This window comes from Urocampus carinirostris, chromosome 14, assembly GCF_059441175.1.
Source record: "Urocampus carinirostris isolate Australia breed hairy pipefish chromosome 14, RoL_Ucar_1.0, whole genome shotgun sequence".
In the NCBI taxonomy this organism is placed as follows: Eukaryota; Metazoa; Chordata; class Actinopteri; order Syngnathiformes; family Syngnathidae; genus Urocampus; species Urocampus carinirostris.
The window spans coordinates 14,799,536-14,819,823 of NC_142362.1; the positions used below are offsets into that span (position 1 = coordinate 14,799,536).

At 38.7% G+C, this 20,288-nt stretch overlaps 1 protein-coding gene across 3 annotated transcripts in view; it reads left to right on the top strand.

Moving 5' to 3' along the window:
* The first annotated feature begins 354 nt into the window (after window positions 1–354).
* Window positions 355–20,288, top strand: part of ppp1r9ala (protein phosphatase 1 regulatory subunit 9A-like A) — a 34,138-nt gene continuing 14,204 nt past the window's right edge. For all 3 annotated transcript variants that reach the window (XM_088352766.1, XM_088352767.1, XM_088352768.1), the window contains exons 1-9: window positions 355–507; window positions 2,231–4,176; window positions 13,105–13,237; window positions 14,265–14,385; window positions 14,650–14,754; window positions 16,605–16,743; window positions 18,159–18,317; window positions 18,416–18,469; window positions 19,262–19,491. In XM_088352766.1, the coding sequence (XP_088208892.1) occupies window positions 2,371–4,176; window positions 13,105–13,237; window positions 14,265–14,385; window positions 14,650–14,754; window positions 16,605–16,743; window positions 18,159–18,317; window positions 18,416–18,469; window positions 19,262–19,491 (2,747 nt within the window). In that variant the 5' untranslated portion in view covers window positions 355–507; window positions 2,231–2,370. The remainder of the gene's footprint in view (window positions 508–2,230; window positions 4,177–13,104; window positions 13,238–14,264; window positions 14,386–14,649; window positions 14,755–16,604; window positions 16,744–18,158; window positions 18,318–18,415; window positions 18,470–19,261; window positions 19,492–20,288) is intronic.

The window sequence follows — 20,288 nt, forward strand, 5'->3', positions numbered from 1 at the left end:
TTTTTTTTTTAATTCTCCCCTAGCTTTTTTTTCATTTTCTTGCTCTTTTCTTTTCTTCTTCTTTCCTCTCTTTTTTGTCCCTTTTATTCTATTTTTTGTTCTTATATTTGGCCTTTTTTGTTTTACCCCCTCGCCCTCCTCTTGTTTCAGTACTTTCATTCATAATGTTACAAAATAATAGGTCATATATTGATTAAGCAACAAAAAGAAACAAAAGAGCCGAAAAAAAATAACTGTTCTTAATGAGCCAAGCCGAAAAAGCCGCTTCTCTAAAAAAAAAGCAGGAATTCTGGTGGTTGGTGCCCTGGAATGCGTGCGCGCTCCCGCGACACTCTCCACCCGCACCACCGCCACCCGTGGTGCGCGCGTCCACCGGCAGGTCTGCTGGGAGCGCGAGGAAGCAGGACGACGTTCCCGGGGAATGATGGCGCTGAGCTGGGAAAACAAGGGACAACTTTGACGTCGTGGGCGAGATCTCATTCCCTCGCCTCGTGAAGCGAGACGGAGGTTAGATTTATTTTCGTCTCCCCTGTTTTTATCTCTAATTCTTGTTTGCGTTCTTTTATGGGGATTCGTGTTTAAACTGCACTAAAGTCAACTGTTCAATGAGTGTCGGCTACGCTCGTGCGGTTTTGAATAATCTTCCCGTAAACTTTCCGATGTGACGCGCGATTACGTTTACATTTTGCGACATTCGAAACGACTTTAATGGGTAAAGTTGACGATTTCAAAGTTACTTTTGAGTTGCTACAACTTAAGCTTTGTCGATAACAATCGATTTGCACAAAGCTAACTCTTAAGTGACGAACGGCTTCGTTTGCTAGCTCCCCAAAAATGTGCTAAATAGTTAACGTTTGACTAATGTTACATAATTCTACGATCTGCTTTTAGTAATATTTAACTTCATTTATGGATTGTAAAACACGCTTCGCTTGTTAATTGAAAAAAGTGTGACATTCTCAGCAACGAAGGGATTTTATTTATGCTGGTTTCAAAATCACAAGGTGACGATAGATTGGAGTCCAATGCAATTTAATAACTCTTTCAAAAATTACAAAATAAGCTTTTTAAAGTTATTTTTCCCTTACAAAACTACTTCACTTTCGTACTTAATTGAAGCTACACAACAATACATTTGTAATCATGTGATTTATTTTGATTACCTGTACAAAGTAACCATCCATCCATTATCTGCACCGCTTATCCTCAGTAGGGTCGCGGGGGTGCTGGAGCCCATCCCAGCTATCTTCGGGCAGTGGTCAGGGGATACCCTGAACCGGTTGCCTGCCAGTCGCAGGGCACACAGAGACCGACAATTCTCTTGCTTATTCACACCTAGGGACAATTTGGACCGGCCAATTAACCTGACATGCATGTTTTTAGAATGTGTGAGGAAACCCAGGCTAGCAAGGGGAGAACATGCAAACTCCACACAAGAGGTTCGATCTCATGACCTCAGAACTGTGCCGCACACGCGCTAACTACTGCGCCGCCTGTACAAAACAACCATACGTAAACATATTTGTACAAATATTTTTTTAAGTATTTTTGTAATGAAGCAGTTATCTAAGCAATTACATGTTTTTCCTGTCTATGAATAATTTAAACAATGCTTGTACTTCTTCATTTACATTTGCTCATTTATTTCTTTTTAACCCGCGTTTACTTTTTAAAGTACCGTTTATATTTTTTCTAGTATATACAGTGAACCTTCTTTCATGACTGGGGTTACATTCCAAAAAGAATCAGTGATAGTCGAAATCTGTGAAATATTGAACAATAAATACTCTATCATACATTCAACCCAGGGAGAAAAACATACAAAAGTACTGTAGATTGTACCGGTAAATAATCTTTTTACCAATCGCTAGCTAATCTCTCAGGTACTGTTCATCCAGTCAAAATGCCTAACAATGCACAGCGTGACTGTGAAAAGTGAACAACCTAATAGAAGGATTATTGTATTTTCAATCAATTAATTTAAGGTGTCAATTCTTCAGGGCCACTTGACAAAAATTATTTTAAAAGCGATACGAAAATTGCAGAAAGGACGATTAAATAAAAACAAGTGAAAAATGACACAGCCACAAACGGGTTAAAAGAGGTTGTCAATGGGTTTACACCAGAAGTTTAATGTCATGTACAATTGAGTCTAAAACTTAAGATTTTGAGTCATGTCCATAAATGTCACAGTGTTATAGTAGCTAACTTGATCCTTCCACCTCCACAGATGCCCTGGTTGTGTCTGCTTAGTTGGAAAATAACCCCAAGTGAACGCATGGAACTGCCTGTGTTAAAGTGAAGAAAAAAATAATTCACCAAGTACATTTTGGGTTACAAGTCAGCTGAAAACAACGGCAACACACCATCATGATGCAAGCAGAAAGTAAAGGAAGCGAAAGGAGCCTGAGGAGCGCATCCCCCCACCGGAACGCTTACAAATCTGACTTCCATGCTATCAAATGCTCCTTTGATGGCTCAAAATCAGAAGGAGCTACCAAGTCATATGCTAATGGAACTAGCGACGCCCGCGAGGACTCCCGGGGGAGGCCTTTTGGTACCAGGGTTAACAAAATCAAGAATATATTTCTACAGATGGACGGCCAGCAACAAGAAGAGCAGCAGCAAGACGTGAAAGTGACTTTAAAGTCTGATGTTCCTCAGTTGACTCCCACAAAGCTACAAGCTCCAGCCAGCTCACACAGAGTTAACTTCAACAGCCTGGCAATTCCAGAATCTCTCAATTTAGATAAAACTCCCAAAGGGGAGGATGTGGAGATTGACAAAGTGACTTTAGCAGAGAAGTTCTCCGTAACTAGGAAAATATTTGAGAGGGGCATCACGGAGCAGCAGCCTGCTGTTGACAAGCATTCAACAAACAGATCAGTCAACCGTCTGTCTCTCGGAAGTTCCTCTGATGAGGTAAAAACTGCACGGAGGGCATCGGGATCTTCAGAGACTTTCAAACCTGAGCAAACTTCTACATCAAGTGGTAAAAGTCGGGCGGATGCTGACAGTGAGAAAAAGAATGTCTCTAGAGTGTCACTAAATGCAGGGCCCGTGTCAAAAAGGTTGGATAATTTTATGTCTGCGAATGACTCATTGGATAACAACAAGGCGGCTGCCAAAGGGGCAGCGATGACTGCTAAATCAGACATTACGCCTGAACACTCACTCCTGACTTCTCCAACAAGAACCAGTTTACACAAAGCTAGTTCTGTTAAAGAATCCCCTAATGTTTCGCCTTTACCTGATAGCGCTCACAAAAACCTGTCCAATGAAACATCTTACACGAATAAAACGGCAACTTTAGGGTCTAGTGTTGCTTTGAAATCTACATCCCCAGTTTCTAACGCAGCTCACAAATCAGTTTCTCCTACATCTGAGTCCGTCCCCAAAGGCCTGTCACCAGAGCCCAAAAGCCCAGTTAGCCACGGCTACAAACGAAACTCATCATCTGTGGATAGTCGCTGTCAGACGTCTGTTGTCGGGAATAAAAGCGTGTCTCGTAATTCGCCTCCAAGTGATGCGAAGGAACACAAGTCTACCTTTGAGAACACCTACACAACAGTTGACAAGGCTAAAAGTACTAACAGTGTACTGACAAGTTCTACCAAGGGTACGACACCTGACCAGACTTCCAAAACGGACTCCAAAGGCGTAGGCGTGGTACGGGCAGAACTTGTTGTGGTACAGAATGAATCTTCCGCCAGTGAGGACAATGAAGACGAGGACAATGAGGACAACGTGTTTGTTATGCAAGGGGACACACGCTCATTGGACCGAAACAATAAATGCCAACTAGAAAAACAAAGCACTGACCTTTCTAATAATGTAGCAAGGAACTTTGCCAAGGAGAAAAAAGCTAGCTCTGTCTTTGCTAGCGATGGGAGTCATGAAAAGCATTTGGACAAAGATGACGCAAAAAATCTAGAGAAGGGGGAAAAGACCGTTTTAAATGGAACCCCAGTTTACGGTATCGAGAATGCAGCTTTTGTGGACGACAGGGATGTAGACCAGGTCCTCATGGAAGAGGAGGAGGAAGAGAATGAGGAGGACGAAGACGATGAGGAAATGTACAACGATTATGATTTCTGTTATGAGGCCCCAGGATTGTCTGACGAAGAGGGACCTCCACCTGAGAGAAAAATCAAGTTCTCCACAGATCCCATACTGGTAAGATAAAATCTGTTTTAGACAGAAAAACTGCATAGATTGTATGACATAAACATTGCATAACATCGTCTTTGCAAGAAAAACCATTGTCTTGGTTGGATTTGTTTTACACCAGGGGTCACCAACGTAGGGCTCGCGGGCATCAGGTAGCCCCCTAAGAACACTTGAGTAGCCCACTGACTGGTTGATTTTCTTTCCAACTGGCAAGATGTTTTTGTGGTCCACTGAGCCTGTTATGACTCTACTTTTAATTACAATCTGGTAATAACGTAATAATAACTGTAACAACCGAGTATTAACGTGATAAATTGTTATTCAGAAATGCGTATAAAACTGGAAAGCATTTGCATTAATCAGTAACAAAAAAAGTAACTCTCGGCTTCATAAAGGTGTGTGACCTATGTTTTACATTATTGTAACTAGTTGAGCCAGTGTTGTTCCCTTCCAATTGTTTTATATAACAAATGTTAAGAAAACATATTCATATTAGTAGTGTAATGGTTCAAAATAGTGCACTTCGTAACTAGTGGATTGAGAATCTACTCTAAGAATTGATTATGATGAATGAACCAGAAAACACTAAAATATGTTATTAATGAGAATGAGTGGTCTGAAATTTGGAGAGAGATGGTTACTTTACATTTCTACTGTAGCTCTCTCTGTAGGGAGGCATAGAACAGGGGTGGCGAACACGTGGCTCGAGAGCCGCCTGCGACTCTTGGCCAATAAGAATGCGGCTCTTTGCCTCATCATATTTTCTATATAATGTGGCTCTTTGCCTCGTTTCATGTTTAGTTTTTGTTCCCCTCTTAAAACACAATTGAATCCATCATAGTTAATAACAAATAATAAATAATATTTTGAAATTAATTTGGCAGATTTGTAGTTTTTATGCTGCTCTGGACACGTAACTGACTGCCAATCATCTGCGTAGGTTACGTCTAATGCCGGTCAGTGCGTGGTGTGGCTCTTTGACTCGCACAGTTAAAAATTTCGGCTCTTTGTGTCAAACTTGTTTGCCACCCCTGCCATAGAACAATGTATATAGCTATTGTTCCAAGAATCATTTTCCATCAGCTGTTAACTGTTTTGCTATTTTCACAGTTGTATTTAGTAACTCAAGGGGGAAAAAATATATTGTCGCACGACCCAACGGGACTGTGGACATTTTGTTTATCCAGGCTCTAAAATGTACTGTTATCTCTGGGTGTGGATCCTCTATTTTCTCACTCATCCTGGCAGGGTGTCCTGGGAGAGGGGATGAGCCGCTGACCTATTGGAGGGTACGATAAAAAATGTTTGTCAAGCAGAGACAGAGTTAAATCGCTTTTTTTTTTTTTTTTTTATGTAGACAACAATTTTCTTTGTTTTGATCTTTACCTAAGCTCCATCGGAAATTATTACGAGCGTAATGAAAATGTCTGTGTAGTTTGTGTGGAGTGACATGACTGGAGAAGTTAAGAAATAAAGAAGTACGGAGAACAACTGGTGCGGTAAGAGAGCTTGCTGAGAGGGTTGATGAAAATATTCCGAGATGATTTGGACATATGGAAAGAAAGGATGAAATACATTTGACTGAAAAAGTATGTAGTGCAGAAGTGGTGGGAAATAGAATTAGAGGAAGGCACAGATATGGTTAGATGTATGGGGTGAAACGTGCTCTGGATGTGAGGTCGGTTAATTTAATGGATGCAAAGGCGTGTGCTACGGATAGATGTGAGTGGCAAGGGATAGTTAGGAATGACTGATATCGACGCATAAACCAGTGTATGCTGTCGGGCCTGTGCTGATTGCTGGCTACATGGCACACCAACTCTCACCCCTTGTTGTGGGCTTAATGTTCTGTGTCAGGTTGGGAAGAGCAAAGGGGAATGAATGTTTGGTCATCGTGAGTGTGTTTTTGACCACCTCCCACTAGGGGGTCATGGCTTCGGTATATTGATTGATATATTAATATTGTAATGAAAATGACTGATTCTTTGGCCGTAACTGTTTGAAGATCCCCTTTGTTTTAGTTGTACGGATAATACACAACTGATTTACGTTTCAAGTAGGTGATAGTCAGAAGTAAGACTTTTTGAGAAATCCAAATAAATCGCTTGCATTAATAGTGACAATGGAACATTCCTTTATAGATTGCGTATGCAAGTATGCTGCTTAAGTGGGTGAACGGGGAATGACGTTGTTAAGCAAACAGAAATCGTTTCTGTATTTAACATTGACATGAGATTAATGGACGATTTTATTCATGTCACTCACCAAATCAACAAAGTATCGTGCTTGTTTGGTTCTTGTCCCTAAATTGGGCTTGTTTTCTGCATACTTTGTGTCTTGTGATTGTACGTGGCTTTCCCAAAGCATGGACTTACACTACAGTATGTATGGATGGATAAAACTGTGATGTTTGCTATCAAAGGATATATCTTATCTCATTAGCTGCACCGCTTATCCTCAGTAGGGTCGCGGGGGTGCTAGAGCCCATCCCAGCAATAATCGGCAGTGGGCAGGGCACACCCTGAACTGGTTGCCAGCCAATCGCAGGGCACACAGGGACAGACAACTCGCTCGCTCATTCACACCTAGGGACAATTTGGACCGGCCAATCCACCTGAAATGCATGTCTTTAGAATGTGGGAGGAAACCGGAGTGCCCGGAGGAAACCCACGTAAACGGGGAGAACATACAAACTCCGCACAGGAAGTCTGGTGGCTGGATTTGAACCCACCCAGGAGGTTCCCAAGACCTTAGAACTGTGCTGCACGCGCACTAACCACTGCGCCGCGTGCTGCCCATCAAAGGATATATTTGTGGCATGTTTGTAGTGAAGGGCAGAAATTAAACTGGAAAATTCCTGGAGAAATCTACCAATAGAGAAGGGACTTTTTTAGAAAGTAATCCAGAATTGACATGTATTGTGTTTTTTTTCCCCTCCACTAAAGTCTACAGTACTTGCTGCACCGAAAATATCCCGGATGAAGGAAACCGCAAAAGCAATCGGACTATTAAAATGGATGAATGAGTAATTGGAAAATCGAAAGACTAACTTAACCATTTTAATTGGAATATTTGGAGTCTGATTAAGGCCTAATAGTCTGGTTTGCATTAATCTGTGGTCTCTGCAGCCCTTTGAGACTCTTTGTGATTAAGGGCAATACAAATAAACATGACTTGACTCTTCACGTTTACATGGCTTTACAGTTTTTAAATACCGGAATGGAATTACCACTCTCACCATTTTTCGCTTGTTTGCTTTTTTCCCCCCAACCCATGCACTTCTTCTTTTACTCACAACATCCATCCCACCTCCAATTGCAATATTGCTAAACTATCGGTGCAAACCAGTGGGTTGGAGGATGAATGGATTCTCAGACGAGTTCTCGAGTTTGTGAACTGCTCACTACAAATCACCTTGAATTTGAATTTGCATGCCTGTTACCCCCGAGCCAGGTTTACACATGTTGAGAAAGAAAAGCATAAGTAAATAAGCCCAAATCTTGTGCAAGCCCGTGAAGCTCGGCAAGCATTTGTACAGGTCGAAAGGAATTGCGTTGTCCCAAAGCAGGATTAGGTTCCCAGCAAAACACAAGTCCCAGTGGCAGTGAAAGAAATAATTGTTTTTTGAATGGGTGCTTGTTATTTGTAATGTGTAAGAAATTTGTTTGAATTTTGTACAATTTAAACATGATCACTGTGAAAAATAAAATACTCCGTTTCCTTCTAATCAAATTTCAGATTACGATTATTATATATTGCAATAGTCTTTCTAGAGGAGTCGTGTTATTTTGGGGATTTTTGTTATTCTTTCTGTGTTTGCAATTTAAATTTTTTTGTGAGCTGAATTTGACAACCCCCGGGTTATTAAATGATTTACATAGCGACAGGTGTGCTATCTCGGGTGCAAAGACTGAAGAGTTTTGGCAGCAGCACAGGGCTACAGTATTTACACTGGCTGACTTGGTTATCATGATCTGTGTTAGGCAGTTATGAGGATGCATGTATTATAGGGAATGAGGAACCTGTTATTTCATTGTCTTGGACTTTTAGGTATTTTGTTGCGTCAATTTTTAGCTGGCCTTGCTGTTTATAGAAAACTTCTCATGCTAGAATGCAAAAATATCTACCATAGAGCCTATGTTCTTGTGGTTTTTAATGTGATATCCGATTACCTTATTAATAAGTTATTCAATACATAGTAAATGTTTGATATTTAAGCCCTGCTGGGAGTTTAAGATTTGTATAATGTACTGTATGAAGAAGAGGTGCCTCAATCAATCTATAAATTGGTATTGAAATAAGATTTAATAATCAAATTGATTTAACAGATTTTTTCTGATTACAATATTTGTGTATTATTTTTATTTAATTTCAAACCAACTATCCAAATTCTGGGAATTAATACTTCTCATAAGTAAATATCTGATTCTATAACAGGAGTCTCAAACTTGCTGCTATCATCCTGGGGGCCAATTGCGGCTGATGATAGTTTGAGGCCCCCCGCCTTAAAATGAAAGAAAAAAGGAGAAAATTGCATTTTTTTTCTTTCTCTTTAATTCATTTTTTTTCTTTTTCCCCATTTCCTATTTTTCTTATTTCTTCTTCCCGATATTTTATTTTTAAAATTCCTTTCCCTTTTTTTTTGTCTTTTTTTGAGAAAGGCTGGGGAAAAATTGGAAGTAAAATGGCGCTTGTTGCTCACTTCCAGTCACCGTAGTTTGTAATCTTCCTCTGACTCCTTTTTAGTTGCACTACGCATTACAGCGACATGTAGTGGACAAATATGAAATACTCCCTTCAAGAACACCTGAATATTTTTGTCGGCGGTGTTTTTGTGGAAAACCCCATTTGGCCCAACCTTACCTGGATCCTATCTTTGGCGGCCCCAACTTGATTGAGTTTGAGACCCCTGATTTACACACTATTCCTCCATTAAGACACACTGATTTTTTTTCTGGAAAACAACAATCAATATTTTTATATAGTTTTTGGCCATGCTGCAGACCAAACCAGTAGCTAGATTATAATTAATATGACTGTGAATTTAAAATTATGTGCTGTGATTTACCTGATAATAAGGTTGCGATTTTTATTTTTAAAAATCTCATCAAATGATTTACAGCATGGATGCCAAACTCAGTTCGGCTCTGGGGCCAGATCAACTCAAAATTTTAAGCTTCGTTTTTTAGTATTATGCTTTATCATTTAACCTACATTAGTAAGATACCTTACATACTATAATCTCTGTTTATAACGGTTGTTTTCTAAACACATTTATTCTGAAACATTTGAAAATAGAGTAAATGCAGTTTTACACCTAAATCAACTCATCATGCTATATGAACTTACACTGCCTTCTAGTGGCTGGAGAGAGCATTAGGTTTCTATTTACTCAAACAGAGCATAACTTTTGATATAATTAACATATAGACTCGCTTCTTTTTTGAAATAGTAAGACATTTATGGAAGGCCGGATTAAATCATCCAAAGGGCCGGATTTGGCCCTTGGGCCGTATGTTTGATGATATACAGTTATAAAGAAATTGTGATTGCCAATGCAGGTATTTGGCTTTTTGACACTTAACGGTATCTGCTTTTAGATGTTTAAATTGAGATTTTGAACATGTTCTGCTTTTAGATGTTTAAAGTGAGATTTTGAACATGTTAAATTAGTAAAAAACATACAAAGTGATTGACCTTTCGGGCTATTTTGAACCAGTGCTGGCGACATATGGCACCTCACAAATATGAACTCATTACACGAAACATTTCATAACTTTGCTACTTTAGAGTTGAGTTATTGTTGATTTTGGCTGGCAAAAAGTGAGGAAACACTGTATTTATCTTCAACTATATGCTTAGATGAGGAATATGTTTTCTGCTCGTTGAAAAGCTTTTTGTGACCACAGAGAAAAAAAGTACGACCGGCCATTTCATATGTTAACGCAAACATCCAGCCAACGCTTCAAGATAAAAGCAGCGTGTGTGGGCCATACAAAACCAAACCTGTTGAGCCTGCTTGAGTTTAAACACCTTTCGAAAATGTGGTTCTATTATTGCACTTGGGTTTTGTTCAGAGCCACTATTTGGTCATATATATAAAACACACTGCTCTTAGTATGTCTGTGTTGGATATATTCGGTATAGCGTGCTATTTTCTTCAATTACGCTGTGATCAGCACCAGGAAGCCACGCCCGTCTCAGCTTGAGCTCTAGCCGTAATAAATTGTGTTTTGTACATCTGCTTACTGTGTATTACCAACTCCTCCGCCCCGTGGTCAGCCTTTCTATTTCTTTCATTTGCTCTTCCCCCTGCCTACGAACTCATTTCCCACATTGGTACTCTGTTGTGGTGTAAGTAACAAGGCAAATATGGCAATGCATATAATTCTAGGGTATGGTTTTGTGTGTACATCTGCAGTTTAGGTGGGGACAAATCATGGTTGTTATATACTGCTGGTTGTAGTTTTCTAAAGAGTCTGAGCTATCATTGAAGCATGAGTACTTCTTTTTGAAACCTTCAAACAAATTCATTAAAAACATTGGAAATTTGGAGAGTTTGTGTTTTTTGTTGAACGTCTTGAGTTGCAACAAGGTCGCAATACAGTTTTTTTTGTATCTCAAAGCCTGGGAGACCACGAAAATATGTTCCCAATAGCAAATAGTTTACTGTAAATCCAGAAGATTTGAAGGGTGGTGAATTATTTTAGGTTACCTCTCTAAGCTAATCACACACAACACATTTTAATTTAAGTAGAAAATGGTTTAAAACAATACCAGTGCATGGTGAATCAATGATTAATAATGAAGAACGTGGTGTAGTAGAATGCAGAAGGAAAGGCTTACTGTTTACTACAAATGTGACCTTTAACCTTCAAGTTTCTCAAGAATCCTTTAATAACACGGACCAAATTCTTGCTCTGAATTCGCCCTTTGACTCTCCCCTCAATACAGTGAACCCTCGTATATCGTCAAAATAACTTATTATAGGCAGAATCTGTGAGGTAGAAACCTTTATTTTTTTTTACAATTATTATGCAATTAAACATTATACCGTAAATTCCGGACTATAGAGCGCACCTGATCATAAGCCGCACCCACCACATTTTAAAAGGATAGCCACTTTTGTACTTACACAAGCCGCACCTGCATATAAGCCGCATGCGCCCACATTAAAACATGTAACATAATCACAAAATTAACCCAAACCCTACTTTAAGTCCCGCGATTTTAACTGAATATATAGTACACAGTCCAAAAAACACAGCCGGCAAAATAACGGAAAATGATACCGGTAGTTAACATTGGTTGCAGACCTGCAGAGTCCGGTCCCGTTAAAAGTAATCCAAGGAAAAAAAGTGTATATTTCCAAAAGTAAGGGTGGGAAAAATATATATCCACTATTGTCTGCCGTGTCCACAAACACTCACCTTTACCGGTCCCCTCTTCCCGTCATCCCCCGCGTCTGTTACGCCCCTTCTTTTTAATTGCTCAGTGCGAGACTTATCAGAATAAGTGTCCCAAATAAATACATTACAAAAATATACAGTTTCAAATACATATTATAAATTGTTACACATATATACAAAGAAAGACGGTACACCGAGAGAGTTTTCAAAGCTTTAATAATAATATTATAACTTTCATCCCAAACCGTGCCTGTGAAGGGTAGCAAAACGCTACTAGCAACACGCTCGCAGCACACTGAACCGGTCTGTTAAAAAAAATACACCATACTTGCAGAAACCACGGTAAACCGTCCTCATCTTCCTCCTTATTACCGACGTTATCAAAGTCGTCTTCCCCAGTATGGGCAAAAGACTTTATCATATAGACAACGTCCCACGCTCCCTTATTCATAAACCTGCTAGCAACACGCTCGCAAGGTAAAGTTTGCGTGCAGTAGCTCTGTTTCCTTCTTTATTGGACTGCTCGATTGAGTTTAGCTTGAAGCTGCGTCATGTGCCTTGAACTCGAGCGCCGCTGGCGGCTGTTAGAAATATTACATAAATTGGCCGCATCACTGAATAAGCCGCAGGGTTGAAAGTTTGGCAAAAAAGTAGCGGCTTATAGTCCGAAATTTACGGTACATCGAAACCAAAGACAAAACACAGACTCGAGTATTTTTTAAACTAACTGTAGAAATGTAGTTTTTTTTTACATATAACTACTGTACTGTCAAATAATTGGAAGAGGAGAGACTGTTTAGCCAATCAGAACACAGAACACAATACACAATGCAAATCAGTGGAGTAGCAAGACTGTAAAAAGTTAACGCCCTTATAGAAAGAGTTCACTGCACACTAATATGAAATACAGATCATCTAAAAATATTTTAATATTTCCTTTATCGATTACATAATGCAGTCTAACTAAAATACAAAGGTGTCCAATAACATTTATTACATCAAAAATTAACCTTTGCCAGTGCCAATTCTGACAGAATTACCACACAAATAAGTCGAACCCAATAAAATGTGGGCCAGATGGTTGTTAAAATGTAAAAGAAAATAAAAAGCACTGCAAAATGATCTTTGCCAACATCTTATAATCAACGAGTAGTCTTTTAATTCTAATGTGTCTCTTGTAGGATTTTTAAATCAACACATCTGATTGGTATAATCTTGAGGCTAGGGTTAAGCGTTAGTTATTTTGGAGTTTGTTTTGCCAGGGGAATGACTTTAACCCCTAAACCGCCTTGAAAGGATCAAGTCGGAGCTTTATGGAGTCTGTCTCACAGGTTCGCGGCTTACTAACAACTTTGATCATAGTCATGTCATGGTTCTCTTAAGAATTTATAGTGCGGTTTGTTCTGGTGTTTGGGTATATTTAATATTAACAGGATATGCGCTCATGTGCACACACTCGCCCACACACCTGCTAGCTGTAAAAATGTGTTGTGTCATCTGTTCTTTTATATTTTGGCCTTCATAGGTCTTCAGTACCTTCTCCAATGAAGAATATGATCGGAGAAATGACGACGTGGACCCTGTTTCCGCATCTGCTGAATATGAACTGGAAAAGAGAGTGGAGAAGATGGACGTTTTCCCTGTGGAAATTGAGAAAGGTGTGGTTCTAAGTGACACTGAAAATTCCCTTGAGTCATAGACAACGAGACCAATTCAGAAGTTTTTTTTCTTGGTTGCTCAAAAAGGCAAAGGGGTGAAACTTTGTTTTTATATTCTTTTCGGGCAGCTATTCTATCTGACGTTTGGGCTAATAATCCATACCTAACAGATTGACTATTTTTACATGCAGGCAATAATCCAATCGGAAACTGATTTTTTTTTAAATTTCTGGAGCGATTCAAAGGAATAGTTGACATGCCAGGAGACAAAAAAATAACCCCGTATACATGGAGTGTTTCCATTTCAAGGGAACAGCAGAGGCAACATCATGATGTAAACTGGTGTTGATTCGGCATTCAACAGTTTACATAAATGAGAAATTATTTAATTCATGATGTGTCATTTTACCAAATTCAACCAAGTAACGTACTTGCACTCCAAATGTGAACTCCATTGAAGCGTCTTGTGTGTTTACAAGATGTGCTCGTATGTGGCTAGCTATGAGCATAGATTTACACAACCGTGACATTCACAGAATATAGGTGGATCAGACTGGCATTTTCTCCATGGGGGCAAAACATGAAATAGAAATGGCTAAGAGAAAACAACCAATACATTTAGGTGTTCTCACTGATTGTAGAGTCCGATTGTTTCCCCTTAAGAACTGTGCATTTTCTGTTAGGGGTGGGACGATCATGCTTTGGTCACGATTCGATTGTATCATGATATTAAGGTGCTGAGACAATAAACCATGAAAGATTTTCAAACATTGCACATCATTCAAATTTATGGGCGCCAGCCTTAGTTCTCGTAGATCACCCCTTTCTCCTCCATTTTCCACTTATGTTTGCTTTCCTGCGTTATAAAGTACCCAATATGACATTACAAAAATCGATTCCAAGGAGAAACGTCAATTTTGAAAATCGCCCAAAAAAATCACAATATATTCATGAAGCTTTTTTTTTTCTCCCACCCATACTTTCTATTAAAACTAACCATGCAACCTTTTTACTTTTGTGCATCAAGGAGACAATGGCCTCGGCATCAGCATCATCGGAATGGGTGTGGGAGCAGACCAGGGTTTAGAGAAGCTTGGCATTTTTGTAAAAACCATTACGGAACAAGGAGCGGCTGAAAAAGATGGACGGTAGGTCAAGCGTTTCTTCATTGTCTCCCCTCCATCATGCTTAAATAACTTCTTAACTCATTCCGATTCCTTATAGTAAATGCCTAGAGTCTGATAAGACCCCTAAAAAAGTCACTTCTATTTTTAACAACACTAGGAAGCTAACAAAAACAATCTCACTTCCTGTGTTTCCTGGGCCTTTTTATACCATGTATGTTCATACATTTTGAGCATGGTTATTCTTTTGATATATGCAACACAATTTTTTTTGATCTTCTGTTTTAGCATTCAGGTGAATGACCAGATCGTGGAAGTGGATGGTGTAAGCCTGGTGGGTGTCACGCAGCTGTTTGCAGCAACTGTTCTCAAGAACACCAAAGGCACAGTGAGGCAAGCCAGAAGGCCGATATTTCAAATCTTTCGATGTTATTATTATTATTTTTTCATTCCAATAATCTCCTTTTATCCCTTGTGATGAACAATAACTAATTTCCTTGTTGAGTTAAGAGGCAACACAATACATTAGGCCCCCAGGATATGACATTCATTTATTTTAAGGTGGGGATTGCAAAGTGAAAATGCCTTATAGCGAGGTATAGAAACCTATCATGATGCATTCAAAACCTGCTGTACCCCAGATAAAATGTAAAAAAAAAAACAAAATAATGTGTAGTAAGTACTTATGTTTAATACACGTGTATATAATAAAAAACCTTATAAATAAACATGAAAAAATAAAAATGAAACATTATTTACCGGTACCTTTGCATGGCCGTAACCAATTGGGACTCTTACATTTTCGTAATACCATTATTATTGAGGAAAAGTTAGAAGCCGGAAATGGGATACAAGAAGTTTTCACAACATTTACACATCTACCAAAATGCCGTGTGGGCATTAATATTAAAATGGAGAGAATAAAAAACAGCTGCAAACCTAAAAGACCTGGCCGGCCCTCTAAAGTTTCTCTCCTTACAAGGAAAAACTGATCAGAGAAGAAACCATGAGGTTAATGATCACATTAGATGACCTACAAGTATTAACTGCTGAGTTGGGACAATCTGTGCTAGAGACAAGTATTCGGCATCAGTCGGCCCTTTTTGGACAAGTTGCAAAGAGAAAGCCCTTTCTGAAAGGAGACTATAAAAAGGCCCATTTTGCGTTTGCAAGAAGCCACATGAAAGACAAAAAAACCTGTGGAAAAGGTGCTCTCGTCACTTTTTGGGCTGAATGCAAAGTGTTACATTTGACGTGAGAGTAACACTGCACATCACCCTCAAAACACCATCCCTACTGCCAAACATGGAAGCATCATGCTTTTTTCAGCATGGATTCAAAAGATTGTTAGAGTTGATGAGAAGATGGATGGAGCCAAATAAAGGGCGATTTTGGCAGAAAATCTGTTTGAGTGCAAAAGACCTGAGAATGGGACGCAGGTTTACCTTTCAACTGGACAATGACCGTAAACATAAGGCAAAATATACAATGGAATTGTTTAAAACTAACAATGTTATAATGGCCAAACCAAAGTCCAGACCTCAATTATGTAGAGCATTTCCGGAAAGATGTGTAAAATGCTGTGCACAAACAATCACCATCAAACCTTTCGGAACGTGAGCTGTTTTGTAAGGAAAAGTGGGCAAATATTTTTATTGTAAGATGTGCAAAACTCATAGAGAGAAACCCCAAAAGACTTGTGTTTGTGATTGCAGCAAAAGTAGGTTGCATAAAATATTAACTCAAAGGGGGCCGATATTTTTGCAACACCTACTTGTCAATTTTTTTTGTTAGCACAATATAAAATGTCGAATACATTTGGTTTCTTTTCACAATTGTGTCTCACATGTTGTTTATTTTTTTAGATTTTTCTTTTTATCTATGGGTTTGAAGCCTGAACTATGGCAATATGTCAAAAGGTTCTTGTGGGGCCATTACTTTTGAAAAGTTCTGTAGTTATGTAAGTGGACATGCCCACAAACACTGCAAAGTTTGAAAAGTATACGTTTTGGGCATGTGAAATAATTTGTTGTTCATTGTCATATAGTCCGGAAAATGCTTGAAGAGGGAACAAAAAATCATGATATTCTATGGTGTAAATTAAGTTTAATGGGGTGGGGTGGCGTGGGGTTGTCATATCCTTGGGATCTACACTGAAATATTTTTCATTATGGAAAGAACAAATCATAACAGCTCAGTTTAAACTACATTGACCATATTAACACGTCTTAATTTGTAAATAGGTTTCTAATAGGTCGGGAAAAGCCAGGGACACAAAGTGAAGTGGCCCGCCTTATTAGTGAGACATTAGAGCAAGAGCGGAATCACCATCAGCAAGAACAACGCCACCTGAATGAAACTTATGATCACTCCACGGAGGAGGTGAGTCAACTGGCCGGTGTTTATTGAAGTCATCAATAGACATTCTTTTTTCTTTTGCGAAGCTTACTCACTTTATACTGAACGAGGACAAAAGTTACTATAAGTGCGCCTGGTATAGCGTGGGTTTATTTCAAGGTGCTCAGTCAGTTTGAGCGTCTGCCCAAGTTGTGGAATGTTTTCTTTCTGGGGATCAGGCAACCACAGGCATCCACATTTTATAGTGTAACTGGTTATTTGCAAGACTTACTGGCAACAGATGAATGCAGCATAATTTTATATAGATTAAGCTCGATTTGTGCCGAAACGCGTATACTATTCTCAGTATAAATGTGTGGTCACAGTGAGACAGTGTTAGAAGAGACACCGTGTAATTTTTGGCCACTAGATGTTGCTGTGTTTTGTAGTGCTACAAAGCTCAAGCAAGAATCCAAACTACGGAGAATCAAAGGGACCAAACTGCACCGATTGTCCTCTCTTTTTTAGTCCAAGCAAGGTTTTTTGGCTACCCTTAGAAGCAAGATGGAAGACAATCATGTGGGCTCCATCTAGGTGAGCCTCATGTTATGATAAATGACTCCAGCCTCATTTTGAAGTATAAAAATATGAAAGTTTAATGAGATAGTGTGTATTAAGTAGCATCTCCTAGTCATAAAAAAAAAACAATTCATTAAAAAAAGGTATTTAAAATATAAGCAATACATACACACACACACACACACACACACACACACACACGAAAAATGCTTTTCTTTGGCATAACTTGAGCTAATTGTAAACCATCTTGCTACTAGAGGTGTGCCCCCCAAAAAACAAAAACCTTGCGATAGGCTAAGAAAAAAAAGGAAAAATTATGCTGTTTGGTCACTTAGCCTCCGTAGTTTGTATTCTTCCTTGTGCTTTTTAGCACACACTTTCGCCTGTGGTACACAATACAGCGACATCTAGTGGTCAAATACACACTTTTCGTCTATGTAAGTGCAGCCCACACAAATTATGGATTCATTTCTTACTAATAAGTCGGTTATTTATTAATAAATTAATTATTTTTTGTTTGTTTGTTTTTTAGCTCATTTTGTGTAGCAAATATATAAAATATACTTGAAGAGTAGAATGAGTTTAATAATGGTTGTCTTGTGAAAAACCCTATTTGACCCACCCAGACTCTAGCTCCATTGGCCCTAAAGTAAATTGAGTTTGATACCCTTGCTTTAATGCTATCGACTTATTATCAAATGTGCATAAGAGCTCCAGCTAAGCTTTCTGTGTGCCGGCCTACCGATGTTTGGATATCATTCCAGAATTGACTTCTGGACTGTGGTGAACGGTGCCACTGGGAGTGTTGTTGACACATGCAGAGTATGTTCCCGGGCCTGGAGGGTGTGTTATTGTTTGCCATGTGTGATCTCATTTTGCAGGAGGAGCGCTTTGAGGACGACGACAATGAAAATGAGAGGATTCTTGGCTCCAATTTTTCACCGGGGCGGAAAGTAGAAGTGTATGAGTTGCCAGATACAGAGGCTTTGTTTATGCCCACTAATATGGACAGCTCTCAGATGGCCTTCAGATTTAAAGAGGTACACTTCCTTCTTCAGTTTAGACATACTTTTATTATAAATTCGAATGCTGTGATTTAGGCATTCATTGATAGAAATGTGATTCTGTGTTCCCATAGCTGCAGCTCAAGCACAACATTGCATCAGCGGAAATTAATCAGCTGAGGGAAAAGGTATGACCTAGCTAAATTTAGGTATAAATCTGGGATGTGCAAACTTTTTAAGTTTCAGGCCACATTCTGATTTAAAAAAAAAAAGGTTGGCAGAAGGCCCAAGCAATCATGGGGGAACTTTTCTTGTTTTTGTTAATTTTCTCAAATTGATACTTCAGCAATGCATGAAGGAAAAACATTTTTTTCTAATATGTATTTATTGATACATAGGCAGATTTTTCCATGTACATGTTTTAGTTTGTTTTATATATTTTTATATAGAATAATATTGTCAAATTGGGTTTGAAATGCTTAGAATGAAAGCAAAAACTCAGATTTGATGCCTTTTTAAGCACTGAATTATATTATATGCATTACAAAACTCAAAATGCAGAAGTGTTTTATTGCATGACATTTTATTAATACATTAATAGATACAATAGAGGAATAAAAAAATAGCCACGACATATAAATTTGAATGTTGGCACAGTAAACTTTAATGCTCTTATGATAAATGTTTTATATGCGGGAACAATGTGGACAAAAGTGTCACCAAAAGAGCAACAAATTGTTGTTTGGAATACTTTTTACAAAAACAACTTTCTTTTCAGTGGGTCAGATTTTTAAAATACTGGCTCTTTTTGAGCATGTGGGCCGTAGTTTGTCCAACCCTGGTATAGATAATAAGACAACAGCATCCATAGTTCCCCTGGATATAGAACAGCTTTTTTGCATGCTGCTTACATAAATATGTAATATCAGTTGTTAAATAGTGTGTAGCTTTGAAATAACAGATTGCATTTGTCTGCCCAGCTCAGGGAATCAGAGGAGGACAAATCACTGTGGGAAGCCAGAGAGTCTGCACTGGAGCAAAAGTTTGAGGATAGCAATGAAAAAATCCTCAAATTAGAGAGTTATTGGCTGGAAACTCAGGCTTTGTGCAAGACAATAAACGAACAACTAGCGGAAACCCAAGCCCAGTACGAGACCTTGGACAAGAAGTACAACAAGGCAAAGAAGCTTCTGAAGGACTACCAGCAGAAGTGAGTCCATTTCAGTTGTTTATTTCGTCGATTTGTTTGAAATAGTAACACACGGGTACTTAGAATATTAAACAACGTCTTTGTTGCATAGGTTTAATATTAAAACTCATGATGTGTTCCAATATGCTCAGCAACTTACAGTAGTTGTCATTATTTAGTTTATGCAGTTTAGTATATTTTCCAGAAAAAAATGTTCTCATTTCAATTAACAAAAATTGTAATCTGCCACTAACATGATATATGAAAAAAATATTTTGGTTAAAATAAGGTCTTCATACAATATGCAGTAATTACCTCAGAACCCTCAGTATACCCCAGATAAATACATTTAAGTAACCATGTAGTATATAATAGGCACTACTTAAGTGCATATGGTAAGATGATACTATCAATAAATAAAGGTAAAAGGTGGGGTGCCTAGTTTGAGGTGTCCTTAAAAAGTTTAAAATTAAGTATTTTTCTGTATTCATTATGTATTATTAATGCCCGATTGAGTTCAAAGAGCTTTTATATAATTATTTTTCACTGCGCCTATCTGCTTTCATCTTACTTTTATCATCAGTGTTCCGGCCACTTGGCGCATTAGGCTGGGTGAAAGGAAGGCAGGTAGAGGAGACTGGTTGAGAGTAATTTCATGCGCGTGCTGGTTGTTTTCATTTATTCGAGGATGAAAATGGTGAAAGTAAGAAAAGGGAGGTTCCAAATAATGTCCAATTGCCAACCCTAACCCCCAAATAAGATGAAAAAGAAGAGTGGATTAGAGTGTGTCGAAGAAAGACATGTAGGTGCATGAGGCG